Genomic DNA, 25,964 nt, shown 5'->3' with positions numbered 1-25,964 from the left:
CCATCTAATTATCAAGTACGCATAAATGTTTAGCAAATTATTAGTTTTTTCATTCTTTATGCACATTGCAAAACTCATAATAATAATAATAATAATAATAATAATAATAATAATAATAATAATGATGATAATAATGACAAAAAAAGTGTAATAAACATTTAAGTTATGGAAGAGTGAATTGTTTTTACCCTAATTTATTTGAAAACAATTTCACACAAACAACATTGATCTTGTGCTTTTAGAAAAAAAAATGATTTCTCAAAGAGCATTCAAATAATTTTAATTGTATAATTTCTTTACTACGCACAAAATATAAACATGTACAATGATGCATTTCCTCTTTTCTTAAGTTCTTTTATGTTGGCACGTGTTCATCAAAATCCCTTTAACAATAAAAGAAATTAAAAGAAACGAGGAGGAGGAACACAAGAATACCAAACTAATTCGGTTCAAGACAAGGTGTGATGCACTTGTATAACATGATTCCAAGTAATATTAAATATAAAATTATGAACATTAAAAACAGTAATATATACTTAGTAAAGAAACATTTATGGGATAAATCATTTGATAAAGGAAGTGAAATAGAAAAAACCGTATCAAATAAATATAAGGCAAGGCAACCATCACCCACACTAGATGCAAATCTTCATAAGAAGCTTCACACTTACCAAACCTCAAAGAACCGACAACCTATAACAATACCCAATATTTTTCATTTTTTTTCATTTCACATGATAATTTCCACTTTGAAAGTTGTTTTTTAAGAAAAAATATCTTCTTATTGAAATTGAAAGCGTGGTTTTTTTTTTAAAAAAACTGCTTTTAAACAGATTTACCAATATATATATATATATATATATATATATATATATATATATATATATATATATATATATATATATATATATATATATATATATAGTAAACATTTAACTTCAGAGATTATAGTTTTAGAATTACCCAAACAAGGGACATCTTTAAACTGATGATGATAGTAATAATAAAAATAAAGAAATTTCTTTGCACAGAATTTTCCATCCCAAAATGATTACTAGTTTTATTTTTTATTAAAAAAGCTACCAGCTTTACTTAATAGAATATTTTTCAATACTTTTATTGTATAATCAAAATCTTGAGAGTAAAAGGCTTATACATAAATACTCTGATAACAATTAACTTGGTATTTTTTTAAGGATTATTCTGATAACAATTAACCTACTTCTTCTTATTTAATTCCCTAGATATATACGTTTTTTTGACAGAGAAAAACATTCCTCGAGATTTGAAATGAAATAAATAATTAAATGTGTCGCATCGTAGTAACCTGAAATTAATACAAAATATTAAAATGACATTATTGTCAGATCCGACCTTAGCTCAGTTGGTAGAGCGGAGGACTGTAGTCGGCAATCTAGCAGATAATCCTTAGGTCGCTGGTTCGAATCCGGCAGGTCGGAATTTTAACTCTTTTTTATGTTTTTCTTCAAATTTATATTCTAAAAGTTATATAATTAAAAGAATAAATGAACCGACCTTAGCTCAGTTGGTAGAGCGGAGGACTGTAGTGGTAGATCCAACAGATTATCCTTAGGTCGCTGGTTCGAATCCGGCAGGTCGGAATTTTCATATTTTTTAGTTTTTTTTTTTTTTTAAATTAATTTCGAGAAATTTTACAAACTTAGAAGAATGACTACATACATGATACATTTCAAGCTTTTTCAAATTTAATATTTCGGTCACACTTTATATCTTGTTGTTGAAAAAAGGTAAGTAACTAACAACTAAAATTTCTGAAATTAATAAATAGAATTATATGGTAAATATGAAATGATAAAAAAGGAAATATTTAAACATAATTTCACATTCAATTTTTTTTAATTGACAAAAATATATCTTACAGTATTTATAATTTACCTTTTAATTAGTTTTCAACCCAATTTAAAAAAAAACAATTATTTCGGTGTTTTATTGGTTTTTAATTATTATATTTTTTATATTTTAGCATTTTTGTTTTAATATGATATAATTTCACATTCAATTTATTTTAATTGACAAAAATATATCTTACAGTATTTATAATTTATTTATAATTATTTTTCAACCCAATTTTTTTAAAAAAACAATTATTTTGGTTTTTTATTTGTTTTTAATTATTATATTTGTTTTATATTTTAGTATTTTTCTTTTAATACGATATAATTTCATAAAATATTTTTAATTAAATTTAAAATAAAATAATATAATTAAATAAATATCATAATTTATTATGTTGATTTATGTATCTTAAAATATAATAAAGTTGGTCTCTTTTTTAAAAAAATATAATAAAGTTGGTCTCTTTTTAAAAAAAAAATACAAAAGTAATATTTGATAGTATTACAAGGATAAAGATGAAAAAAATAAAAAAAATTATAGATTTGTGTTTCAAAAAAGATGCATGTTCTCCTTTGATTGAATTGTTTTTTTTAGGTGGGAAGGTGTGAATTATTGTTTTTCAAAATTTGTGAACGAATTCCAACTTGATGAAAATTGAGATTTATTTGTATAAAGACTTTGCGATTCTCAAATTAAAAATAATTTGTAGTGAAAGAATAACCTAAGATTGAGTGAGTACATTTTTTTAATATTGATATATATATGCTTTTGTGCCTTGGATAATAAGGTTGTAAGGTTCAGTTTTATTTTTTGCCCTCATGTGTAAGGACTGACCTTAATCTGTTGGGCCTAAGGGCTGGTCCATAGGGTGCTAAGGCCCCTAAAGTTGCTAGGGTTTCCCTTTCAGCCTCATTCTTGCAAAATAGAACCTAAAATGTTGCCCCTCTTCCTTTTCAGAACGCTCTGCTAGGGTTAGCCGTCAACTTCCCCAAGCGAACTCAAGCTCTTCCTCTCCATGTAAGTTGCTTCTGAACTCATAGTGGTCTTCCTCTAGCTTTATTTTCAGCATTTCCTTGAGGCTCATCCCAATGACTTGTTCTGCTTTGTCCCACTGTTTCCTTCCAACTACTTATCTTTGTTCCTAGAGCTGTTGTGCTCTTTTGTTCGGTGTCGAGGTCGCGTCAGAATAGTCTACTAGCTTATTTCCAGGTAAGGAAGTTAGGATTTTTTCTAAATCTGTGATTTTTCGTGATTGCTTGATGATATTGCATGATTTGATTGGATGACATGCTATTGTGAGTTTATGAGATGTTATTGCGTTGGTTTGGTGGTATTGTTGGACTGTTGCACGAGAGACAGTGGTGGGCACTGGTTTTCTCACCCAAGCGAGCATGTCTCGCCTAGGCGAGATCAACAGAGGCTCACCCAAGTTACTTTACGCGCGTAGTCGCTCAGGTAACCTACGCTATTTTGAGTGAGCATGTGTCTCGCTCAGGCGAGAGGGGTCTCGCTCAGGCGAGAGGGGTCTCGCTCAGGCGAGAGGGGTCTCGCCTAAGCGAGATCCCGCGTAAGTTTACTGTTCCCCTTTTTGAGCCCTTGCCTAGGCGAAGGGGGCTCGCCTGAGCGAGACCCTTCAGCCTGAGCGAGGAATTGGACGAGAGCAGTGTGATGTTTGATCGTTTCCTTGAATCTTGAATGGTTAATACTTGCTTGGATTTAAGTATTGTGTTAAAAGCATGAGACAAATGATTATGCATGAGTAATGTGATTCATGATTTGTGAATGATGGGTTTAGTATGAACTTAGCATGTGATTTTAATGAGATGGTTGGTATTAAAGTGGCATGGTAATGAGATGAGTTGGAATTCTATATTCATGGATGGAGTATGATGAATTGGTATGGGTTGATCTGGAACATGAAAGGGATTGGTTATAAAGGTTGATATAATGTGTATATATATATATATATATATATATATATATATATATATATATGCACGATAGGTCTTTCTTGATTGATTGAACATGATTGGTCGATGGTCAGTGCGTAAATCCTTGAGATCTCTAGGTGAGATTTCAGGGTCGTGCTTCAGTGGTCGGGACGTAATTCCATGGCCCCTGTTAGTGGGTGTCTATGGTAGTTCCCCATCTATATAATTTGGTAAGGATTCAAGGTAAGGATTGTATCCTGACACTCTAAGGAGTTAGTTAGTCTCACTTAGAGCGGATTGACTCTTGTGGTGAGAATAACAGAAAGCCTGAAACTCATTAAGGGCTAATCTTGTGTGTGGGGGATTGATTCATTGTAACACTTGTAACACATAGCTTGGGGGTGAGCAGAGGTATCCACCACAAGTGCAAGCATCCGCTGAATCCGACCAGATTATATGTATCTGGATGAGTCGAGTCGAGTCTTAGTGTATTAGGTTGAAAGTCATAACATGCTTGGATGTTGTATGTATAGTTGATTGCGAAAGTGTATCTAATTGCCTGATGAAATTATTTTGTGCTCTAGCTTACCCTACTATTTGTTGTTGTATGTTCTGTGGTGTGGTCTTTTCCTTTGCAATGATCATCAACTTGTTGATGTGAGCAGAGGTGAGAACTCCCCGTAATCATCAGGGTGATGGAGGTTCCGCTGCATAGTCTGCTTGGATTGGATATATTCTTTTTGGGCTTTCTTTCTAGGCTATGGCCCATGTATTAGTTTGCTTTTTAATTTCCTTTTAGTTACTGTTGAATGCTGTAACTGGTTTAATTTTGGCATCGTGGTGTGCCTAGGATTTTGTAGGGGTTGTGTTTAAGACCCTAGGACTGCGCTACTGTACTATCTGTGTGTAACGTTTCCTTTAATTATGTTTATTAATTAAATGGGACGTTACAAAGGTTAATTAAAAAATATATATATATTCAGTTATAAATAAGCACTTTAGTATTGACTTTCAACTGTTAGTTCAACACTCGACCGACTAAGTTAATAAATGAAAACAATATTCAATTTTAAATATTTGTAAAAATTGTTGTATGTGTTAGTCTTGATTTAAAGGAAGTAGATAGGTATATTAGTCCCAACTCGTAATCTGAGAAATATTTTAAATAATTAGGAAAATAATTAGGAGGATGATTTCGAGGGTGACTTATTATGATTGATTAAATAAATGTTGAACTTGTACAACAACTTATAATATATATATATATATATATATATATATATATATATATATATTAATTATGATTTGAATATTAATTAGTTATGACCAATCTTTAATTTTGTAGACAAACTTTCAGTTTGAGACTTCCAATTTCATAAGGAGTAAGATCATGTCATCAGTAGCCTTAAAATGGAGACAATTCAAAACAAATTTGATTGGCTTTTACATCTTTGGAAAATATAAAGACAAAAACCCTTGTGAAAAATATGACATAGACGAGGAGACATGACAATTATTTGTTCAGAGTCGATTGGATCCTTCTTGGCAAGTTTATTTTTTGTTGACATTACACTTTGCTAAACTCATAGTGCCATTTAATGTTTATGAATATTATTCTTTAACAGAAAAAGAGAAAGAAAGCTCAAGTTATCCAATAAAAGAATGCTACTCCCCACAAACTTTCTCGAGGAGGGTATGACTTATTGGAAAAGAAAAGTTAAAGAAACAAATGGAGATATCTTTTGGTGAAGAAGTTCTTTCTCCTCCATCTCCTCCTAGCTGACATGAGAAATGGAATATGGTTTCTACAAAAGTAGGAGGACAAATGACATTTGAGAAATCACCGATGATTGCTTAACGAAATGTAAGTTACTATAGAGATGATGGAGCAATTAATTATTTATTCCAATTTGTATCATGAGTAACAATGTATTCTTTCTTACAGGATGAACTTGTAGAACAAAGTTCACAATGTAGTTTTGTCTCTTAGGGTCTTCGTGACATATTGACCACTACTATTGATACCGAAGAGCACCCTGTGCGTACCACTACTTTTGGTGTGGGCATGAGACAATATTTTGGATCATGTCCGCAACCCAACACTTCTAGGACACCTATGACTTAGGAGATGATGGAGCAATTCGCTTATTTGTTCGGCAAATAAGGAGACAAGTTATCGAAGATTTAAGGCGCAAGTGGGAGCAATGATGGGAGTCCATGTCCCCCCACCATAATGTGATACATCCAGATCAAATGAATCCTCGTAGCACCAAAGATAGTTATGATGTAGCGGATGAAGGTGATGACATAGAGACTGATATCTCCTATCGCTCTAAATTGTTTGTTGGAGGTGTTCCTCATTTTCTAGCCATTGGGAGAGTTTATCCAGGTGGGTCCACCATGCACACTGTGCCAATGTCTGATGATTTGGTTAGAGTGGTGGTTGAAGAAATTAGAGATGCCACTACTCCAATACCAGTAGTGGGAGACGCACTTAGAACATTTATCTCATGGCCGAAATAATTAATTAAGTCTATTTCAACAAAGAAGGTATGCTTTTCTTAATTACATTATTACATAACTTTTAACTCACATCATATTTAAGTTTGTTAGTATGTTTTGTAAGACCTTAGGATTAGGAAAAAGTCCCCAGTTGCATCTCATTCAAGCCTTGAGCTCGAGGATGAGTCGGAGCACGAACCACAACCTAACCTGAATGTTAATCCAATTCAGGGGTTGATTGTGGCTTCGTCTGATTTGTATCAATCACCTTGTGCCATTCCTTAGGATGCAATAATCTTTGGAGTTGACAATGGTGATATACCTTTGTATATTAACATGTTCGATTTGTTTGAAATATTCCAAGGTAATTAGATGTTGAACATTGCAGTCATTAAACTTTGGATGATGTGAGTACACTTTAAATGTAGATTTTGCATTAAATTATATTTTGTGAAATCAACCTAAACCTTGTGAATTTTATGAATGCATGTATCTAAATGAATTATTTGTCAAAGCGGGGAACAATAATATTTATGGTTTCCTTGAGCCTCAAATTATAGAAAAGTCTGGGAATAGATCAATGCACACTCAAACTTGTATTCAACGGTGGATACATGCATCCAAGAAAAGAATTTACATCGTCCCTTATATTCATGGGTAAGTTGAACTCTCTCACTTTGTTATTATCTAACTAATTTCATATCAGTAACTAAAATTCTTATTTAATAGGTCTCATTGGCAGTTGATTATTATTTGCCCGATAGATCGTATTGTTGTATGGTTTTGTTCATTGCACAACAAGCCAAGCAAATAAATGAAAACTTTAATACAAAGGTATGTGTTAATTACAATAGTAATGTGTTTTATCATGATTATATTGTAAATTACTAATGACTTTTCTTTTTAGTGTTGTTAACGTCAATGATGTCTTTGATGGTAAATCCACTACATCTTCATCCCATCTTGATTGGATTTGTCCTAAGGTATGTAGTTTGCATTGAATCTATATATTATGAACTAAACTCTCTTAATTCTTCATATATTAATTACATAAATTTCATATATTAGTGCAATAGGCACGTGGAAGCTTTGAGTGTGGATATTACGTTATGTATTGGATGTGGACTATAGCTCGTGCTACTATTGTTGATTCATGAGCCAATGTAAGAGTTTCTTCAATTATTGATGTTTAACTTTGCTTCCTATGATATACCATAATTAATATATATTCCATATTTCAGGTTTTTGAGGCTGTCGAACCATTGGGAAAAGATAAACTTGAAGAAATTCGTATGAAATTGGTAAGATATTTTTTGAGGCAAAAAATTAATTTTCATAATCATTAGGAATGTTTTATTTGGATGTTTAAGTTGTAGCCTTAACATTTAGCCTAATAGTTTTGATAGACTTTAGTACTTTATTGTACCATAGGATAGTACAATTTGAATTGTCTAGAATTTAGAATGTGTTCCTTTTGCAGGTTATTGGATAGGTCCAAAATCCAAATTAGTATTAAAAAAAAACACATTTTACACATTTCAAAAAGATATAACATCGATTCTTATACTAACCAATGTAATATCTTCCCTCCTTTTGACTTTTTTTTTCAATTTTAAAACAATTCTAATTTAAACGAAGTTATATGTTAATGCTATAACATTGGTTTATCACATACTTTCTACTTCACCTGATACAACATCAGTGAAAAAATTGATGTAATATAGGTTTCAAATAATCGATGTAGTATCACTTTTCTATTCTAGTGCTCTTGAATAATCTTCTAATTTCACAATCTACTAAAATAAGAAGGTTTGCTCTTCTAAACTTTAAAACTTCAATATGATGGTACTAAAAAACCCCGCCAAATATTTAGCTATTTTAATTTTCCTTTGTAAGACAACTTTTTAGAAGCATTTCATTCATTCTTGAAAGAAGTTTTTCTTGTACACCTTTAATGTATTTACATTGGTTCTCAAAAGTTTAAAAAATACTGCAACATCCTATAAAACATATTAGTCCATAATAATAATAAATAATATTAATATTCAACTTTTAAATAATATTTTTATATATTAAGTAAATAATAAATTTGGGTAAATATAATTAAAACAGTTTTGTTATAAAAATAAATATTTTCTGACTAAACTATAAGGACTTATTTATTAGACATTATATAATGATTATATAATGATATGATAATATAATATAATGAAATAAGAATTTAATAAGATAAAAATATTATACTGTATAATCATGTGATTCACACAACATAACACATTAAATGATATTAAGATATAATATAATCTTTTAATAATAATTTGTCTAATAAAGTTATATATAATTTTCTAAAAACTAAAATTTAATTCAATTCTTTTATAAAATATGAAAATTATTAAAAATTTACTAGATTTCTATAAAATATTTTCATAATTATTTTTTAATATAATATTTCAATAAATAATTTGATTTAAATTTATGTTTAAGGTAATGTTAAAAAATATTATATAAATTAATATTAACAAAATTGTACAAAATTTTATTTAACTTTTATAGTTACTTTCTCTTAAATCTATACATAAAGCATATAAATTTTGTAAAATTAATATTATGATGTAAATATTTTATTTCAAAACATATTTGAATAATAACAAAAATTTAATGTTTTAATTATTATATAATTTAAACTTATTTGTAAGCATTATATATTAAGAAGGAAGTGAAGAGATTTGTTCATGCTTTTATGTTAAACTTAACTGATTCAATTCTTGATCACAGAAATATACAATATAAGATAGATGAGTATACATTACCTTTGAATAGGATAAGATATAAGTATATTAATATATGATATTCAAGAGTTTCATATCAACCAACAACTTTACATTGGAATGTCTATCAAATAAACGGGTTGATTATTGGATGGGCTTTGAATCCCTATTGCAGCCCATGGACTATAATGAATGGGCCGAATCGTGTGAATTCGAACGAACGCGTATATAATCTTGGACGTGCTTAGTTAATGTCCAAATTGTCTTGCTTTTCTAAACAAACCTTGCTGCTGTTGGGAATTGTGGAGTTGAATCAATTGTTCTTGTTTATTGTGTACTCTCAGACTCGTTCATCTCAACATGGTAGAATTATCTTTGATTGTCTTGTTCTTTTGTGTTTTCTTCTAATTTTAAGCAAAATTGAATTTGTCATGGTGCAGGTTTGCTTGGCTTGTTTGTTGCCCCTCTTTCTGGTTCCGATAATTAACATTCTCCCTCTTCTATTCGATTTTATCATGGTAAGTGCAATTTTCCATATTATGCTTTTGTTACTTTACATGCAATGACAGTGATTAATGAAATTTATAGTTTAGGATATGTTTGGGTAGTTGTTGATCTGTAATTCTCTTTCCAGGGTAAGATCTATCGGGTTTTTGGTTGGGAGTACAGAAAACCAGAGAGGGCTCCTGCTGCATGTCCATACAAACCTCCAACCGCTCCTGTTAGTAAGGTAAGTGGTGAGAGGATTGTTTATAGCAAAATTTAATTTCTATGCATTGTTCATTTGTATTTTACCAACCAATAAGGAGATATACGGTTGATTGGTAATTTGGTAGTAAAAGGGCATAGCAGGTTTTAAATTCTATACTAACATGTTAAGATGTTGATAATTAACCTTTGCATGTAAAAGACAATCAGAAACCATGATGTATATGGCTTTGAAATAGTTCTTCTTGTGCTAGTAACAATGACAAGATTTTGCCGGAATGGCTCAATTTGGAGGTTTGGAAGGGAGATTTTGTTGTTTAATGGTAGGGTGGAGTAATATATGATTTCATCCTGAATAATAAGGATGATTATTGTCTTTTAGTCTATAGGAAGCAGAAATAATCAATGTGATGCTGTGTTTTGAATTCCTCATTGGCCTTATGCATAGTTTATACAACCTTTGAGGATTGGGGAATGTGAGTCTCCTTTCAGCTAGTCTTATCAGTTGTGGATAGCTGAGAATGGAGGAAAGCTTATAGTAGCATAGCGGACATTTAGTTGAAGTCATCCAACAGTTGAAGGTGTCGCCGTCTGCTATAGTGGCTATTTAACGCTGATGTCAGCTACCGCTTATGTGGTGAGAAGTTGAGCTTTCATTTTGGAGTGTTGGCATCACAATGTGTCATTCTCTGGGTGGGGTTACCTCTTAGGAACATCAGCCATCCCATGATTAAAGAGTGTGGTTGTATTGCGTGGCGCAATGACTGACAACTATGTCGCTATGTAGAACATTCTGAATATTGTGTGTGAATCATGGATAGATACATATGACTAAAATTTATGGAACATATGGGGCAGGGAATTGAGATGTTTTTAGAGTAACTAGAAACACATTACAAATCCATTAGTTCAACTAATGCCTTCCTAAATGATTTGGAATAACCAATTCATTGAACTTAAAGCTCAAGGTTTTTTCAGTACTCTAGGTTTTTATGTGTAGAATTTTTTTAAATAAAGTATAAGAGGGGTCATGGGAATTCATGCCAGAAATATGGATTATGGAGCATTGTTTTTCAATTTATTAGAGTTATTGAAAGAACCACAAACCACGGGAATTTATAATTTTATTAACTCTTTGTTGCTATGAAGCACTTATATAGACACTGGACACACACTGTGACAACAAGAATTCTCAAAATGTAAGACATGACTATATATATTGAATATTATTATAAACAATTTAAATTGGCAGACAATCAAGATTTATATCCTTAAAGTCATCTATAGAATTAGATAGTCAAATATAATTAGGAAAAATCTTTTGGAATTTCATGCAACCACTTGAAAATCTATTTTCAAATGTAACCTAGTAATCAGAACAAATAAAACTTTTGTAATTGTAAAGAAAAGAGAGATGGAATTCAAAATAATAAAAAGAGAATTTAAGTCATGAAATTTTATGCTCTTATTAATCATCATGGTTGTAATAAAATACCATTAATTTAGGTTTAAAGACAAATCTAATAAATGGTTTGTTTGTTAAAGAGAAAATGTTTGACTTTCCAACTTTTAAAAAAGGATCACCATATCTACTCTCATTAGTGCTATTTAGACATTTTTTGAATTCGATACTTAGCAGGATATCAGACACCTGTTGTACACGTGTCCGACACGGACATGCATGTGAAGAAGTATTCACTGCGCATAATGTTCCAAATTTTCTTTTTCTTGGTGATTTGTTCTGAAAGCTGTCGCCGGCAATGGGATTTAGAACTTGAATTCTGTAAAATTTGAATATTGATATGCCTTCCTTTATCATTCTTATCCAGTTCCAAGTGAAAATAGATGGCTCAGAGTTAAAGAAGTTGAACATTGTGCCTAAAAGAGTTGGGAAAGAGGAAAACCTAATCCTAATTAATGAATAGGGTGGTTGATGTGGAATTCCTGGATTAACAGTAGAATTTTGTGCCCAGGCCTATGAGAATATTCTTGCAAATTTGAATGAAAAAAGATTTGGTTGTATTATTTTCAACTTTATTATATTTGGTACTACATAATTTGTTTTGACGGGTAATGAAAGTATAATTGGTCAAATCAATGATAATTTTGAGTGAATTGATGTCTGTTCTACTATCTTTTATCTTATGTTACTTCATGCATGATGCTGGGGGTTAGTCATTTGCAAAGATACTATTATGTCCGGAACAATTTTAGGGTGATGTTCAATTGTCTGCTCCAGTATAATATTTGGCTTACCTGACGAGGGTTATTGTTATTGATGATGATATGCATCTCCCAATTGAGAAATAATCTATTCTGTTGTCAATTATTTGTTTTTCTCAAACATGCAATATTATAAGAGGTAGTGACCATTCTAGTTGTGTTGTGTGTTGGTGCTTTCATGACATGATAGATTCTGTTTTTTTCTTTTTAGTTTGTGCTTGCCTCATGCATCCAGTGCATAATGCTTGTGTTGACGTTTGCGCATGCTTTCAATTTTGTTTTGATGATTTAGCATATGAAGCTTCCATGAATTCAAATGTGAGCTGACATTACAAAATTGCTGTTATTGGCAGGCTGAGGCAGATGCTGAACCTAATCCAGCAGATCCTGTTAAACCTGGAAATGTAGATGTCAAAAAGGATTAATGTGGGTAGCTAACGATCTGTAAGGTTTGACAAGATTAAAAACTATGATAACACCTTATGGTTCATGTCTGTAACTTTTGTCAAATATCTTGTCATGGTGATGGTGTGAAAAAAAGATGTCTGGCTACTTAATTTTAAACAAAAAGTTAGTTTCACTGAATGTAAAAAAAAAAATGTAATTTATGGATGACGACGTTAAGAATCTCGTACTAAGTTTTATTTTGAATTTTCTTTTTAGATAAGTTTTAAGTATTAAATATTTTCTCTTGTACTTATTTTCAATTAAAAGCAATTTTACAGCTTAAAAAATACATTTAAGAACTCTCCTACACTTTCCCTTCTCCTTGATGTCTAATGGACTATTGTGTCGTTTTTATGGTTAATTTGATGAGGCAAAGCTAAGGAGGGACATTTAAGCAAATAGTTGCTAACAAATTGCATTTGAAAATGATTTATGATTTTTTATCATTTGAGTTATTTTTACAATTCTATTGTTTTATTAATTTCCTTAATTTTTATAATTTAAAAGTTTTAATGAGATGTTAATACTTTAATTTTTTTTTAAATTAATTACCATTGGATAATATTCTGGTTAAACTATTAAAATCACAAACTGATACATTGTTAGTTTGTTATTATGACCCCAAACTATCTTCGGTCAACTCCATGTTCAACGAAACAGAATTGGTGGTTGCTTCTCTATTTATTCACACAATACATTTGTAATAATTGGAAGAAAATCTGATAAATCAGATCGTGAATCTCTATTTTAACTTCAGTTTATCGAAATAGAGACATCGTAATTTTCATCTAATAATTTTGAAATGTTATGCCCAATCTTTTGGAGATACTAACTGCATTAGTACATGAAATTTGAGTGAAATAGTTCAACTTACTGAAACACAAACGAGACATCATCAATGGTAAATTTAATATTATGAATTAATATATGTTAGAGAATTCCAATTCTTGTGATTTAAGAATATAAATAGAAATTAAGTTTAATTATATTTACAATTTAACAAAATTCATAAATTGAGTTGTCACATCAAAAAAAAAAAAGCTAAGTTGTTACAGGCTTCATAAATGAAGAATTATAGTACTTCATATTCAAAATGATAAAGCTTACAACACCAAAGAAACGAAAATGTTTAATCACTATACATTACTAGAAGAAAGCATTTTAGCCGGTTATGAAATTGGTGGCTAACATCCTTAGTCATCGAATTAGCCACTCAAAATAAATAGTAGCGAAAATTTTAGTCGCAAAGCAGTTAGCTAGTGATTTTAAAATCGATGACTAAATAGCCACTGAAATTATAATTCTATTCAGTCATTAAAAATTTGGTAAGCATTGGAGACCAATTTTGCAACTGAACTTTTGGTCACTAATTTGGTGGCTAATAGGAACAAATTTTAATTTAACAAAATGATTTTCAGTTGCTTATTCAATCACAAATAGGTATGTTTTTTTTTAATTTAATTAAAATAGTATTGGTGGTTAAATCAATGGCTAAAACAGTGGCTAAATTGGTGGCTAAATCAACCTGCTTATATTCAATTTTATACCTGCATATAAATGCAAAATATTTAATTACTAAATAATAATAAACTCCAACATATAATATAGTAAAAAGTAGTTTAATACATGATCCAACATAAAACCAAAATGAAATTAGTTCTAAATACATCTACAAGTTTTAAAAGTCATCATACAATTCAGCCTAACTAATATTCATGTGGACTACCATCAATACAATGGTCTACTACATCATCTCCATTGTTAGGAGGAGAAGCGTCTGGCATAATATTCTTCAACTAGATGTGTTGTAAAACAAGTTTCTTATGCTCTTCTTGTTGCGTATGTGTTCCTTCTATTGCTCATTATCTTGCATCAACTGCGCCATCTTTTCTTCAAATGTCTTGTCCTTAGCTTTCAGTTCACCATTTAATTTCTGAATAGTTTCACGCATTTCTTGTATTTGATGAACCATTGGAGCTTGGCTGGCACTAGAGTGAGCACATGTAGGAGTAAAATTTTTGTTCAATACACCAAGTCCATATACATTCCCCTTATTTCCTCCTCCAAAAACAACACTATATATTTCATTATCATCAATGGAAGTAATAGAAGAGTTTTCTGAAGATCTTTCATTACTTTGATGTAGTTGGGCTTCTTCTCGGCGTTGAACAAATGTTTCAAATTTTATTCCTATGACAACATTATTTTTGTCGAGAAAATGAGAATTAATGTTGTTATTAGATGTATTGGTAAGAGGCATTAATTTGCACACTGATGTTGTGACCGAAGCTACCTGTCTAACCTCTTCTTTGGTCAATATGATTTGATTTCTTTAGATTTTGTCACATATAAGCGGTAAAATTTCTCATTGGGGATGCCCAGGTCCCCTTCTCCATCCTTCTTCCTCTCTAATTCTCGTCATGCTCACTCCATGTCTCTCTCAAAATCTTCACACCTCTCACACACACTCCTTTCCACATAACATTTATTTATAATATCTAAAGCCAAGAAGCTCTCTGATTGTTACCTCAACTTCACTTTTCATTTTATTTATCTAATTAAACCAAACCATAGAGATGGAAGATCAAAGGAAAGGATACAATAAATGATCCAAAATTTTCAAGCATGGTTAAATAAATTCAAAGCTTATAAAAGTATTTAGACAAAACTATTTTTAATCAGGCTAAGAACTAAAAAAATCCAAAAAAACATAAATAAAGACCTTATCCACAAAAACTAAACAAGTAATATATAGCACTAAATAAAGAAAAAAAAATTGAACATGGAGATACATACCCCAAAACTATTTCCTTACCTAGCACCATTGCTCTTGGAAAACAAATATATCAAAGAATGCTACTTATGCCTTTTAAAACCCAAATACATATAGGAGACCATCAAAACCAAAATCCTCAAACTGACAATAACCCTTAATTATACACAAAAGGAAAAATAATTAAACCAATTTCAAAAAGATTAATCAAACAGGAACTAAACCCTAATTTACATAGGTCAGAAAGTGAGATAATCTAACTTTGATTGAATCGTTGCGAAGAGATTGGAAGCAATGTAGAATGAGTGGACCCCAACCCTGGAGATGTCAAAATTAGAATGTAGATAACGATGAGTGTCAAAGACCAGAAAAGGGACTTGCGACTTACCAGAGCTCCACCTACTAGAGCGATTGAGACCAGAGAAGAGAGTCGCGGCTAGAGAGAAAGCCACACGACTGGGAGAACGCTAGTGAACGAGACATATAGTTGGAAGATGAATAGAAAATAGAGGAAGAAAAGAATGAGTTTCGAGCAAACAATAAAACTCAAAATTTGGAGCACACAATGAACCGCCAAGAACGTAAGACAAAAATTTTAAAATTTTTAGTAGAAATTTAAATTTGTGAAACTAAATAATTTAGTTAACCACAATGTATTGATATAAAATTTACTTCTCATGAATTTAATCTGATTAGATATTAATTTTTTTCTTTTTAAATAAAAAATCACCTGTTCATTTAATGTCATTAGTCAAATAATAAAATTTAAAATAAATCAGTGAGAAATTAAAAAAAAATCATAATATAATAAATACATGTTTATGAAAGAATGTAAACCTTTTTAATGGTCATTAAATTAGTTTATATTAGACTTAGATGGATGATAATGACTTAGATGAAAAAAAATTAAATATATTAAACTCATCTTAAATTTGTTAACACAAATAAATAGAGTTTCAGTATATTTTTTATAATATTTAAATTTAAAATATATTTTTCACCAAATTATAAACTTCTCCTAATTGGTGGTGATGGTGATGTTAGTGATGAAGGTAGTGAAAACAGTGGCATTGGTGGTGGTGGTGGTGATGTTAGTGATAAAGGTCGTGAAAACAGTGGTGCTAGTGGTAGTAGTGGTGGTGATGATGTTGGTTATGGTGGTGGTGGTGATGTTGGTTATGGTGGTGGTGGATGTGGTTGTGGTGATGATGGTGGTGTTGGTTGTGGTTGTGATCGTGGTGGTGCTAGTGATGAAGGTGGTGCTGGTGGTTGTGATCGTGGTGGTGCTAGTGATGAAGGTGGTGCTGGTGGATATGGTGCTAATGGTGGTGGTGATGGTGATGGTAGTGGTTCTAGTGGTGGTGGTTGTGGTTGTGGTAGTGATGTTGTTGTTGTTGTTGGTGTGTGTGTGTATATGTATATACATATATATATATATATATATATATATATATATATATATATATTAATATATATTAATAACACAAGTTATACAAGAATTACATTTAATCTCAACAAATAGGGTTAATTCTCCATGGTGGAGAACCTAGGGTATAGAAATAGAATAGATAAGGAAGAAATGGAAACCAAAGAGAAGATGCAAGCCCTCTCCCAAGGTTTTTGGCAGCCATTCCATGCTCCACTTGCACCTCCCATTTGCGTCTCCATCTCCAAATCGCAACCCATCATCCTCTCCAACCCCAAAAGGGGGAAAACAACCATGAATGGAGGAGAAGACCCAAGGTGGTGTGGGAGAGCTTTCCAACACCCCTAGCATCTTTCAAGAGGCTCTCCAAGCACCAAAAAGTGCTTCTCTATCATGCAAAATGAGGAATCCAACAAAACTCTCAAAGAAAACATGATTAAATACGCATTTTTGACATATTAGCATTGCCACTATTCAACCCGAATTTCCATCACTCAGCACAATTATTTCTCATTAACTGGAGCTCAACACCACTTTTCCACCACTCATCCCTGGGGTGCTCAGCCTCATAAATGTTGGCGTTCAACCCCAGGCAGTTTGACAACATTATGTATTTGAAGCACTGAGTGTGATCTTAGTGGCGCCCAACGCAAGTATTTAGTATTTTTTGGTTATTAAATTCAGTAATTATTTATTACTTTTTTAATAATAGTCTATGATTTAGCCACTAATTTTTTGTAACTGATAATTCAGTCACTAAATTAGTCACTAATTTAGAAAAATAAGTTCGGTCACTAATTTAGTGACTAGTAGTGACTAAAATTTTTAGTCATAATTTATTGACTAGCAGTAACTAAAATTTTTGGTCACTAAATTTGGTCAATATTTATCATTTTTCTAGTAGTGACTAAACGATTCAACTTGTTGGGTAGATGATGTCGAAAACATGTTTTTGCGACATGAACTCGTCTCGTGCTCATTAGTCATTAACCATATCTATGATGATAGGTTTTTCCATGGTAGTTATAGAACTTCCACCGACATACTTTGTATCCATTCACCATGTAGACAAACAAAATTAAAATAGTCTTTGTATGTGTATTAGTAATGTACTCTTAAGTTGGAAAAACACATACCTCTTGAATATTAAGAGAAGGAAGATGGTTGTTCACTAAGGTGAAGTTTTTGAAATGAATGCTCTTTTAAACTTGTTGAACATATTGTATGGAATAGTTATGAAAACCTAATATATAACATGCATAGAATATAAAATATATTCAAGTATCATATGCTTGATTGATTGATATGAGCCTTTAATTTGGCATAATTACAATGAATAAACAAGTAGGGAACACAATTAATTGTATTGCATTGTACATCCAATTCAAAGTTTTGGTGGTGCTTTCAAAACGACTCACCATGGGTTTGAATTTAGTTGAGTTGAAAATTTTTTTTAAATGTTTTCAATGTGAATGAAACTCAACATGACTTACTTAACTCGATAGTTAAACGAATTTAAACTGAGTTAGAAGTTAACTTACCAATGATAATTGTTTATTATTTTTTACAAATTTTTTATAACTTATTATTATAATTATTTACTAGTTCTTATTGTAAGACTTTTTTTTTTCTATTGATCCATTATATTAGTTATTTTTCTCAAATCTCAGCACATTGATAATTTATTTTGGTTTATAAGGTGTCATCAATGGTCTCTTTATCCTTCCTATCCCTATTGTAAAATTGAGGAGTTCAGATTTAAAAATAATTTTTTTTACCATTATTATCTTCCTCTAAATATAAATTATTTAAGGATAATTTTCAAAATATTACTATAAAGACAAATTTCATGTTTCTTTATTTGGAGGAAGACAAATTCAAAGGTTATTTACTGAATTAAGTTAGATATATAAAATTTAGAAGATAAAAAGGTAGTAATATAAACAAAATAATAATATTATTATTATTATTATTATGATTATTAATATGTTTGATGCATTTATTCGTTCCTAATATTTCGTTTGGATTGGGTGGTTGAAATATATGATTGTGATCGATGCAAAACCATCTTCAGCTTTAATGCTATCAGCTTTTCGTTGCCAATATGTATTCATTTACTCACACCCCAAAAGTCACGGTTATTCTGCCATGCCCTATTCAACCTAATAATTTCACACAAAATTTCTGATTCAGATAAACTCAAATAATATAATATAATATTACTTATTTTTATTTTTATAAATTGTTCAAAACCAAATTCTCAATTTGTACACAAACTTGTTTTACATAACAATTTATTTATTTTTTCTATTCACATTTTTAACTTCTACAACATGTATGAAAAAATTTACTCAAAAATACTTTAGAAAATCATATAACTAAAAGAAAAAAAAAATTGAAATTACTAGGAACCATAAATGTATTATAAACAACCATAATAATAATCCAAAATTAATTTCTAAAGAAGAATGAATGACCATTTTCTAATGTGTTAACTCTATTAGTTGAAATTTATACCAGACTCATTAGTTTATACATGACATGCATCAAATAGAAAATGAAACTCTTCACTTACATGAACTTGGTTGAATATATTGAAAATATGTGTCGTGCAACATTTCTTTAGTTTATAGTGGCATAATTCTACACACGTTTCCAATATCAATGCATGGCTGTCCCCAGACAACGCATGCAGTTGAGGGAAAGGTTGACATCAATTGTCAGTCTCTGCTGTGACGTTGGTTAAGGTTCTGTTGTCAAAATCTCTTCATAAAAAAATTTAGAATATAAAGAGAAAAATGTTTTCGATGCAATGACATGAATAAAAAAACATTAAACAAAGTGTTTCAGAATAGAATGGGACTACTGTTTTGTTCACTGATTAGGACAAATCAAGAGATTGGAATGAAAGTTCATGAAGTCAAATACTAAATCCAAAAATAGCTTTTAAAGGGGATTTTGACAGCAAGGATTTCCTGGTTAAATTTCTCTTCCCCTGTATTCTTTTCATCTTTTTCATTTTTCTGGCTATGGTATTTCCCTTTCTACTTGTATTATTTAACAACATAATTGAACTTGAATGTGATGCTTTTCAATGATACGTTTCCCCTAACTGCACCTTAAAATTTCCCATGGATATTAAAATTGATTTGAAAAAAAAAAAATGAAGACAGTTTTTGTGGCTCAACGTACATGGACCTCATATGTATGTTTCATTTCATATTCTTTGAGCAGGTTTCATCTTTGTATATCAGAAAAAAACTAAGTCAAGTTCACCATTAAGTCCAAGGAACGACGACTTTGAATCCTCCACAAGCTTTAGAAGTGTCAAATTCACATGTTTTACCTGTACTTTGATGAAAAAAACCCGAAAAAGATTACTGTACAACATAGTACTACTTTTGTGTCACATGATTTTTGGGAAAGACTACACTGAAAACTAGTTTCAATATTTTGTGGTTGAGCATGTAATTGTCAAATCTTTTCGTGTACCTAATAGCCATAGCCTGTATATATATGTATATGTTCTCTTTGTCTACTAGAGGAGTGAAACTAAATAGTTTTACTTCTAGCCAACAACTATGGGTTCAGATAGATCAAGATCCGTGAGGTTTGCAAGCTTTTTCCTTTTGACATTAACCTGAAAACTTGTTCATATAACTTGCTCATATAGTTAGAATTTAATGTAACATGCTGGTGTATAAGTCTCTGTGATTATAATTTTGCAGGACTTGGTTATTTTCATCATTGTTTTTTCATTTCATTTTGGGGCTGAAATTCAGTTGTGTGTGTGTGTGTGTGTAACCAGATTTCAAGATGAACTTGAGACAAACAAGTTAATGGAGAACAAAGAAAAGCACTTGTCATTGGTGGCCTATGAGGAGATGAGTGAGAAACACAAGGTTGAGAAGGATGCTATAGGAAAATCAGGTGATGGAAGAGAACTTTCCAGAGTCTTCTCAGAGGACTATGATTCAACACAGATTTTGATATTGGATCCAAGGGGACCTACAATAAATACATGGAATAAAATTTTCTTAGCAGCATGTTTGCTTTCACTGTTTGTGGATCCCCTTTTCTTTTACTTGCCAGTGGCTAAGAAAGAGAAGTGCATTGATATGTCAACTGGTCTTGAAGTGTTCCTCACCATAATCCGGTCTCTGATAGATGCATTTTACATTATTCAGATTTATTTTCGGTTTCAAACAGCTTATATTGCTCCTTCCTCTCGTGTTTCTGGTAGAGGAGAGCTTATCATAGACTCTTCAAAAATTGCATCAAACTACATGCGAAAAGACTTCTGGCTTGATCTTGTGGCTGCTCAACCACTTCCACAGGTATCTCTTCCTCATACAAAATTTGCATTCATTTTTCCTCTCATTCAAAAATTTCTGAAATTTGTAATTCATATACACATTTTAGGTATTAATTTGGGCCGTAATTCCAAATCTAAAAGGGTCTCAAATGATTGCTTCAAGGCATGTTTTGCGCCTTGTTTCCATTTTCCAGTACCTCTTGAGGTTGTATCTTATTTATCCTCTGTCATCTGAAATCGTCAAGGCAAATGGGGTGATGATGGAAAAAGCATGGGCTGGGGCAGCATATAATCTCATGCTCTATATGCTGGCTAGTCATGTAAGTTACTGTTCCAAATAATTCTCTGCATAAGAACAAGAACTTACGTTGGACTTTGTCTGTTCTATAGCTTCCAAATTAACTCTTCCTCTATTTTACAAAGGTTTTAGGATCCTCTTGGTACCTGTTGTCAATTGAACGCCAGAATGAATGTTGGAAGAAAGCTTGTACACTGCAGTACCCACAGTGCCAGTATCATTATCTTGATTGCCAAAGCATGGCTGACCCAGATAGGATTGCTTGGTTAAGATCAAGCAATCTCTCAAGCCTATGTGATCAGAACAGTGATTTCTTTCAATTTGGAATTTTTACTGATGCTCTAGATTTGGAAATTACTGCCTCAAAATTCTTCAACAAGTACTATTACTGTCTTTGGTGGGGACTAAGGAATCTAAGGTAACTTAGTTTTCTTTTATCAGAACACACAACAATTTTTTTGTATCTTGGTTTATCTAAAGTTTGTGAATTGTGATATTCTAACCATTAATACTATGTCAAATTTGCAGCTCCGTGGGACAAAATCTCTTGACAGGCACACGTGTTGCAGAGATCAATTTTGCTGTGATCATTGCAGTTCTTGGATTGGTGCTTTTTGCATTACTCATTGGAAATATGCAAGTAAGTCTATGTTGTCAGTGTTCCAATGTGCCGCAAGCCTAAGAACTTGGAAGTTTTTAGCTTAAAACACTCATTGTAGTATCATCCTTTTGATATAACTGAAATTCTCACCAACTAACAGACATACTTGCAATCCACCACCACGCGGCTCGAAGAATGGAGAATAAGAAGAACAGATACGGAAAGATGGATGCGTCACAGGCAGCTCCCTCGTTATCTGAAGCAAAATGTAAGACGTCATGAACAATTCAGATGGGTTGCTACAAGAGGAGTTGATGAGGAAACTATTCTCAGAGACCTTCCCACAGATCTAAGACGTGACATCAAACGCCACCTTTGCCTCAATCTAGTTCGACAAGTATGTTATTTTGTCTACCTCTTTGCTTTCTCCTAAACAGTTTTGTGAATTGTAAAAGTTTCAAACAATCGCTTCATGACATCTCCTGCAAGAGTATTGTTGCGTTTCTTGGGAAACAAGGAACTGAGAATGAACTATTTTTTGGTTCATGGCAGGTACCATTGTTTGATCAAATGGATGAGAGGATGCTAGATGCAATATGTGAAAGGCTGAAACCTTCTCTTTTCACTCCAGGGGCTTGTGTGGTTCGCGAAGGTGATCTTGTGAATGAGATGATTTTCATTGTTAGAGGACGCCTAGATTCTTGCACCACGAATGGTGGCAGAACAGGTTTCTTCAACTCATGCAGGCTTGGCTCCGGTGACTTCTGCGGTGAAGAGCTTCTGCCATGGGCCTTGGACCCTCGTCCAACGGTTGTACTTCCTTCCTCAACTCGCACGGTGAAAGCCATCACTGAAGTGGAAGCCTTTGCACTCATTGCTGGGGACTTGAAGTTTGTGGCAGCACAGTTCAGAAGGTTGCACAGCAAGCAACTGAGGTATACTTTTAGGTTCCACTCCCATCAGTGGAGGACTTGGGCTGCATGCTTCATACAAGCAGCATGGTTCAGGTATAAGAGAATAAAGGAGACGAGTGAGCTGAAGAGAAAGGAGATTATGATGATGGCTTTTGTGCCTGGAAATGGTACTGAACATTTCTCTGCACCTCTGCAGGCTCCAATGGGCACTATGTATGCTGCAAAACTAGCATCCAGCCCAAGGAAAGGTAGAAGCCTGAGATATGGGCCTGAACTTGACATTCTTGGCTCACTGAGGAAGCCCCTTGAACCAGACTTCACTGATGATGATGATGATGGTTGAAACATGAAAGCATTGAAAAAGTTGTTCATTTGGGGGCATGTTCATTAGTGTGTATGATAGGAAATGAGTATGTGGTTCTTGTTAGTTCTAGTAGACTTTGTAACTGTGAAGGAGTCCTTATGTTTTAGAATAGGACAAAAGGATGGAAATAAAGTCGATATGAGGCAAATTTTTTGTATGAATAAACGAGTTCACCTTTGTACATGGTTCTATACTCTAATTCTAGTATAGTCTATTTGTAGTTTAGTTTGGCCTATAGTTTACCTTCCCTCACACAGGTAATAGACCTTTGTTAAATAAAAAAAAATGGCTTCTCAATGTTTGGCATATGACAAGTATTATTATTTATCTACATAAATAAACATATGACATATTTTTAGTATGAGAACTGCTATAAGATATCAAGAAAAGCAAGAAATTTTCTGAAGGGGAGAAACTTAGTTAATATTGAAGAAAAAAGAAAGATCTGTACATGGTAGTATGTCAAATGAGGAAGGAGAAGAAGTGCAAGGGCCCTAGACTACAAGGGTGGACTTGCCCACATTTGAGTAGAGAAAAATTTTGAGATTCAAAATATCACTTCAAGGAAAAAACTTGGTTAAATTAGTCTTTTGGTTCCTCTATTTGTCATGAAATTTCAGTTTGGTCCTCAAATTTTTCGTTGTCTCAATTTGGTCCTCATTTTCTTAAAAATGACTTAATTTGGTCCTCACCATTAACTTTGACCAAACGGTATTAAAGTCAACGTTACATGTCAATTTCTGTTTTTTTCTTTTCTTTTATTTATTTTTAATATTTTTTAATATTTTTTAATATTTTTTTAATTTTTGACATGTGTCACTTCACAGTTGTGCCACGTGTCAAAGTGACTCAATTTGGTCCCTATATTTGTTTTTAGTTTCAATTTAGTCCCAATTTTTGGAAAAATGAAGTAATATTGTCCTTCCTTAAATTGACACTAAATTTACTTTTTTATAAATTTTATGATGATATTCTTACTAAAATTAATGTTTTTAGTAAATATTTCTATAAATATTTTAAATTAACTTTAAATTCTACACAAAACATTAGACTTTGATTTTGTTTTGAACTTCAAATTTAGTTCCTAAACTTATGTGTGGCAAGTTATTTGATTTTTAATTTTTATTAAGTTTGTATAATATGATACACTTGATGCCTTTATATATGATGACAAAATTGTTAACTTTTGAAATTAAGTTTGGGGTATAACTTTGTTTAATAATAAAACTAAAAATAAAACTTATTTAAAAATATTTCTACAAATATTTAATAAAAATGTCAATTTTATTAAGAATATCATCATAAGTTGTATATAAAGATTAAATTGAGTCTCAATCTAAGGAGGACAATATTGCTTCATTTTTACAAAAATTAGGACTAAATTGAAACTAAAAACAAATATAGGACCAAATTGAGTCACTTTGACACGTGGTACAACTGTGAAGTGACACGTGTCAAAAATAAAAATCAAAAAAATTAAAAAATATATATTAAAAAATTCAAAAAAACCAGAAATTGACACGTAGCGTTGACTTAATACCATCTGGTCAAATTTAACGGTGAGAACCAAATTGAGTCATTTTTAAGAAAATGAGGACCAAATTGAGACAACGAAAAACTTGAAGACCAAACTGAAATTTCATGACAAATAGAGGGACTAAAAGAGTAATTTAACAAAAAAACTTTGCTTGGCTTTCATCAACACGGAGGGGAAGGGAAGCCATTGCTTGAATTTTTGGAGACAAAAGTCCAAGAACCCATCTTGGGAAGAATTTGCAACAACATTGAATAGAGATTTGGAGGCAACTTTTCCAATTTGTTTGTGGGTTTTGGAGGTTCAAAAGGTATAAAAAGTGTACTCCTGACCAAAGCAATGAATCATGATGATGATTATGATGAGCTTCATCTTGCTCAACTATTTGTTTTAGAAGATGTGCATAGTGGGAGAAGGTTGTGGAAGCACAAGCACTAGAGCCACCACAAGGGTTGGTGCAATGGCCAAAGGGCAAGTCCGAAGCATCCATGTAGGAAGATATTTCAACAATACACGACTAGATTCCTGAATTCAACATTGAAGACAAAGTTAGGGAAAAAGAAGGGGTACTTGAAAGTGTCAGAATATCGAGACAAAATAGAGTATACTATATGACATAATTTTTGTGTTTAGAAGAGCTTGAAGCTTGACTTTGCACTCTTCAACCTCCTTGTCGGGCCGTATAACATATCTTTTACATAAATATGAGAGATGGAAGGAAATATACAATAAAGAGACGGATTAAAGGAGATATCCTGGGAGTAATTATTGAGATTCCTAATTAAAGACATTTATACACATTAATATCCCCCCTTCAAATGGATGTTGGTAAGTTAACCTGCAACAATTTGTCAACAAGAAACTGGTGACATTGTCTAGTCATAGCTTTGGTAAATATATCAACAACTTGAAGATCATTAGAGATGTAAGGGAGAAAGATTTTTTTTTTAATCAGCAATGATAAATATGAATTGAAAAGGGACAATAAGGATGCCCTAACCTTTAAAAAAAAGAAAAAAAGAAAGAAAGAAGAAGGAGAAAGATACTTTCATTTACAAGAGTAAACCCAATCAACTACTTGTAAAACAAAACATAGAAGAAAAGATAAAGGCCCACGAAAATCCCAATAGAATAACAAGGACCTTTTACATCAAAGCTTTCACTATATCAGCATTCGAGGTTAAAACCTTAAAAACATGACTATTGGCATCTGCGTGAAACCTTGGTAATACATCCTAATCCTGAGCATATTCCTTCAATAGGTAGCATAACATCCTTCCTT

At 31.9% G+C, this 25,964-nt stretch overlaps 2 protein-coding genes, 1 long non-coding RNA gene and 2 other non-coding genes across 6 annotated transcripts; all 5 read left to right on the top strand.

The window, feature by feature from the left end:
• Positions 1–1,369: 1,369 nt before the first annotated feature.
• Positions 1,370–1,460, top strand: TRNAY-GUA. Its single transcript is given in 2 exon segments — positions 1,370–1,406; positions 1,425–1,460. It is a non-coding gene; the product is annotated as a tRNA-Tyr (tRNA).
• Positions 1,461–1,531: 71 nt separating this feature from the next.
• Positions 1,532–1,622, top strand: TRNAY-GUA. Its single transcript is given in 2 exon segments — positions 1,532–1,568; positions 1,587–1,622. It is a non-coding gene; the product is annotated as a tRNA-Tyr (tRNA).
• A 3,817-nt stretch (positions 1,623–5,439) lies between these two features.
• On the top strand, positions 5,440–7,631 carry LOC114192648. Of its 2 annotated transcripts, none has more exons than XR_003606135.1 (6): positions 5,440–5,673; positions 5,755–6,968; positions 7,054–7,145; positions 7,219–7,294; positions 7,380–7,474; positions 7,553–7,631. It is a non-coding gene; the product is annotated as an uncharacterized LOC114192648 (long non-coding RNA). The 2 variants fall into 2 exon arrangements; XR_003606134.1 differs by having other exon boundaries at positions 7,041–7,145.
• A 1,638-nt stretch (positions 7,632–9,269) lies between these two features.
• Positions 9,270–12,661, top strand: LOC114190507. Its single transcript, XM_028079420.1, has 4 exons — positions 9,270–9,442; positions 9,520–9,597; positions 9,714–9,809; positions 12,364–12,661. Exons 1-4 carry the CDS (start codon positions 9,440–9,442, stop codon positions 12,433–12,435), a joined length of 249 nt encoding a protein of 82 aa, XP_027935221.1. The 5' UTR covers positions 9,270–9,439; the 3' UTR covers positions 12,436–12,661.
• A 7,263-nt stretch (positions 12,662–19,924) lies between these two features.
• LOC114192530 (protein CNGC15a-like) lies at positions 19,925–23,324 on the top strand. Its single transcript, XM_028082278.1, has 7 exons — positions 19,925–20,266; positions 20,465–20,993; positions 21,079–21,291; positions 21,395–21,687; positions 21,798–21,909; positions 22,031–22,267; positions 22,423–23,324. The coding sequence occupies exons 1-7, from the start codon at positions 20,238–20,240 to the stop codon at positions 23,125–23,127; spliced, it is 2,118 nt and encodes a 705-aa protein (XP_027938079.1). The 5' UTR covers positions 19,925–20,237; the 3' UTR covers positions 23,128–23,324.
• The last annotated feature ends 2,640 nt before the right edge of the window (positions 23,325–25,964 follow it).

Source organism: Vigna unguiculata, chromosome 7, assembly GCF_004118075.2.
Source record: "Vigna unguiculata cultivar IT97K-499-35 chromosome 7, ASM411807v1, whole genome shotgun sequence".
In the NCBI taxonomy this organism is placed as follows: Eukaryota; Viridiplantae; Streptophyta; class Magnoliopsida; order Fabales; family Fabaceae; genus Vigna; species Vigna unguiculata.
The sequence above is the reverse complement of the archived record's forward strand: the minus strand, read 5'-3'. Positions and strand labels throughout refer to the sequence as shown.

Bases quoted from the DNA above. Each gene is read 5' to 3' on its own strand.
- LOC114192530 (XM_028082278.1), top strand. From the start codon at position 20,238: ATGGGTTCAGATAGATCAAGATCCGTGAG. The intron at 20,994-21,078 runs GTATCTCTTCCT...TACACATTTTAG, and splicing joins CTGCTCAACCACTTCCACAG to GTATTAATTTGGGCCGTAAT. The intron at 21,910-22,030 runs GTAAGTCTATGT...ACCAACTAACAG, and splicing joins TACTCATTGGAAATATGCAA to ACATACTTGCAATCCACCAC.
- LOC114190507 (XM_028079420.1), top strand. The intron at 9,598-9,713 runs GTAAGTGCAATT...TTCTCTTTCCAG, and splicing joins TTCTATTCGATTTTATCATG to GGTAAGATCTATCGGGTTTT. The intron at 9,810-12,363 runs GTAAGTGGTGAG...TGTTATTGGCAG, and splicing joins CAACCGCTCCTGTTAGTAAG to GCTGAGGCAGATGCTGAACC.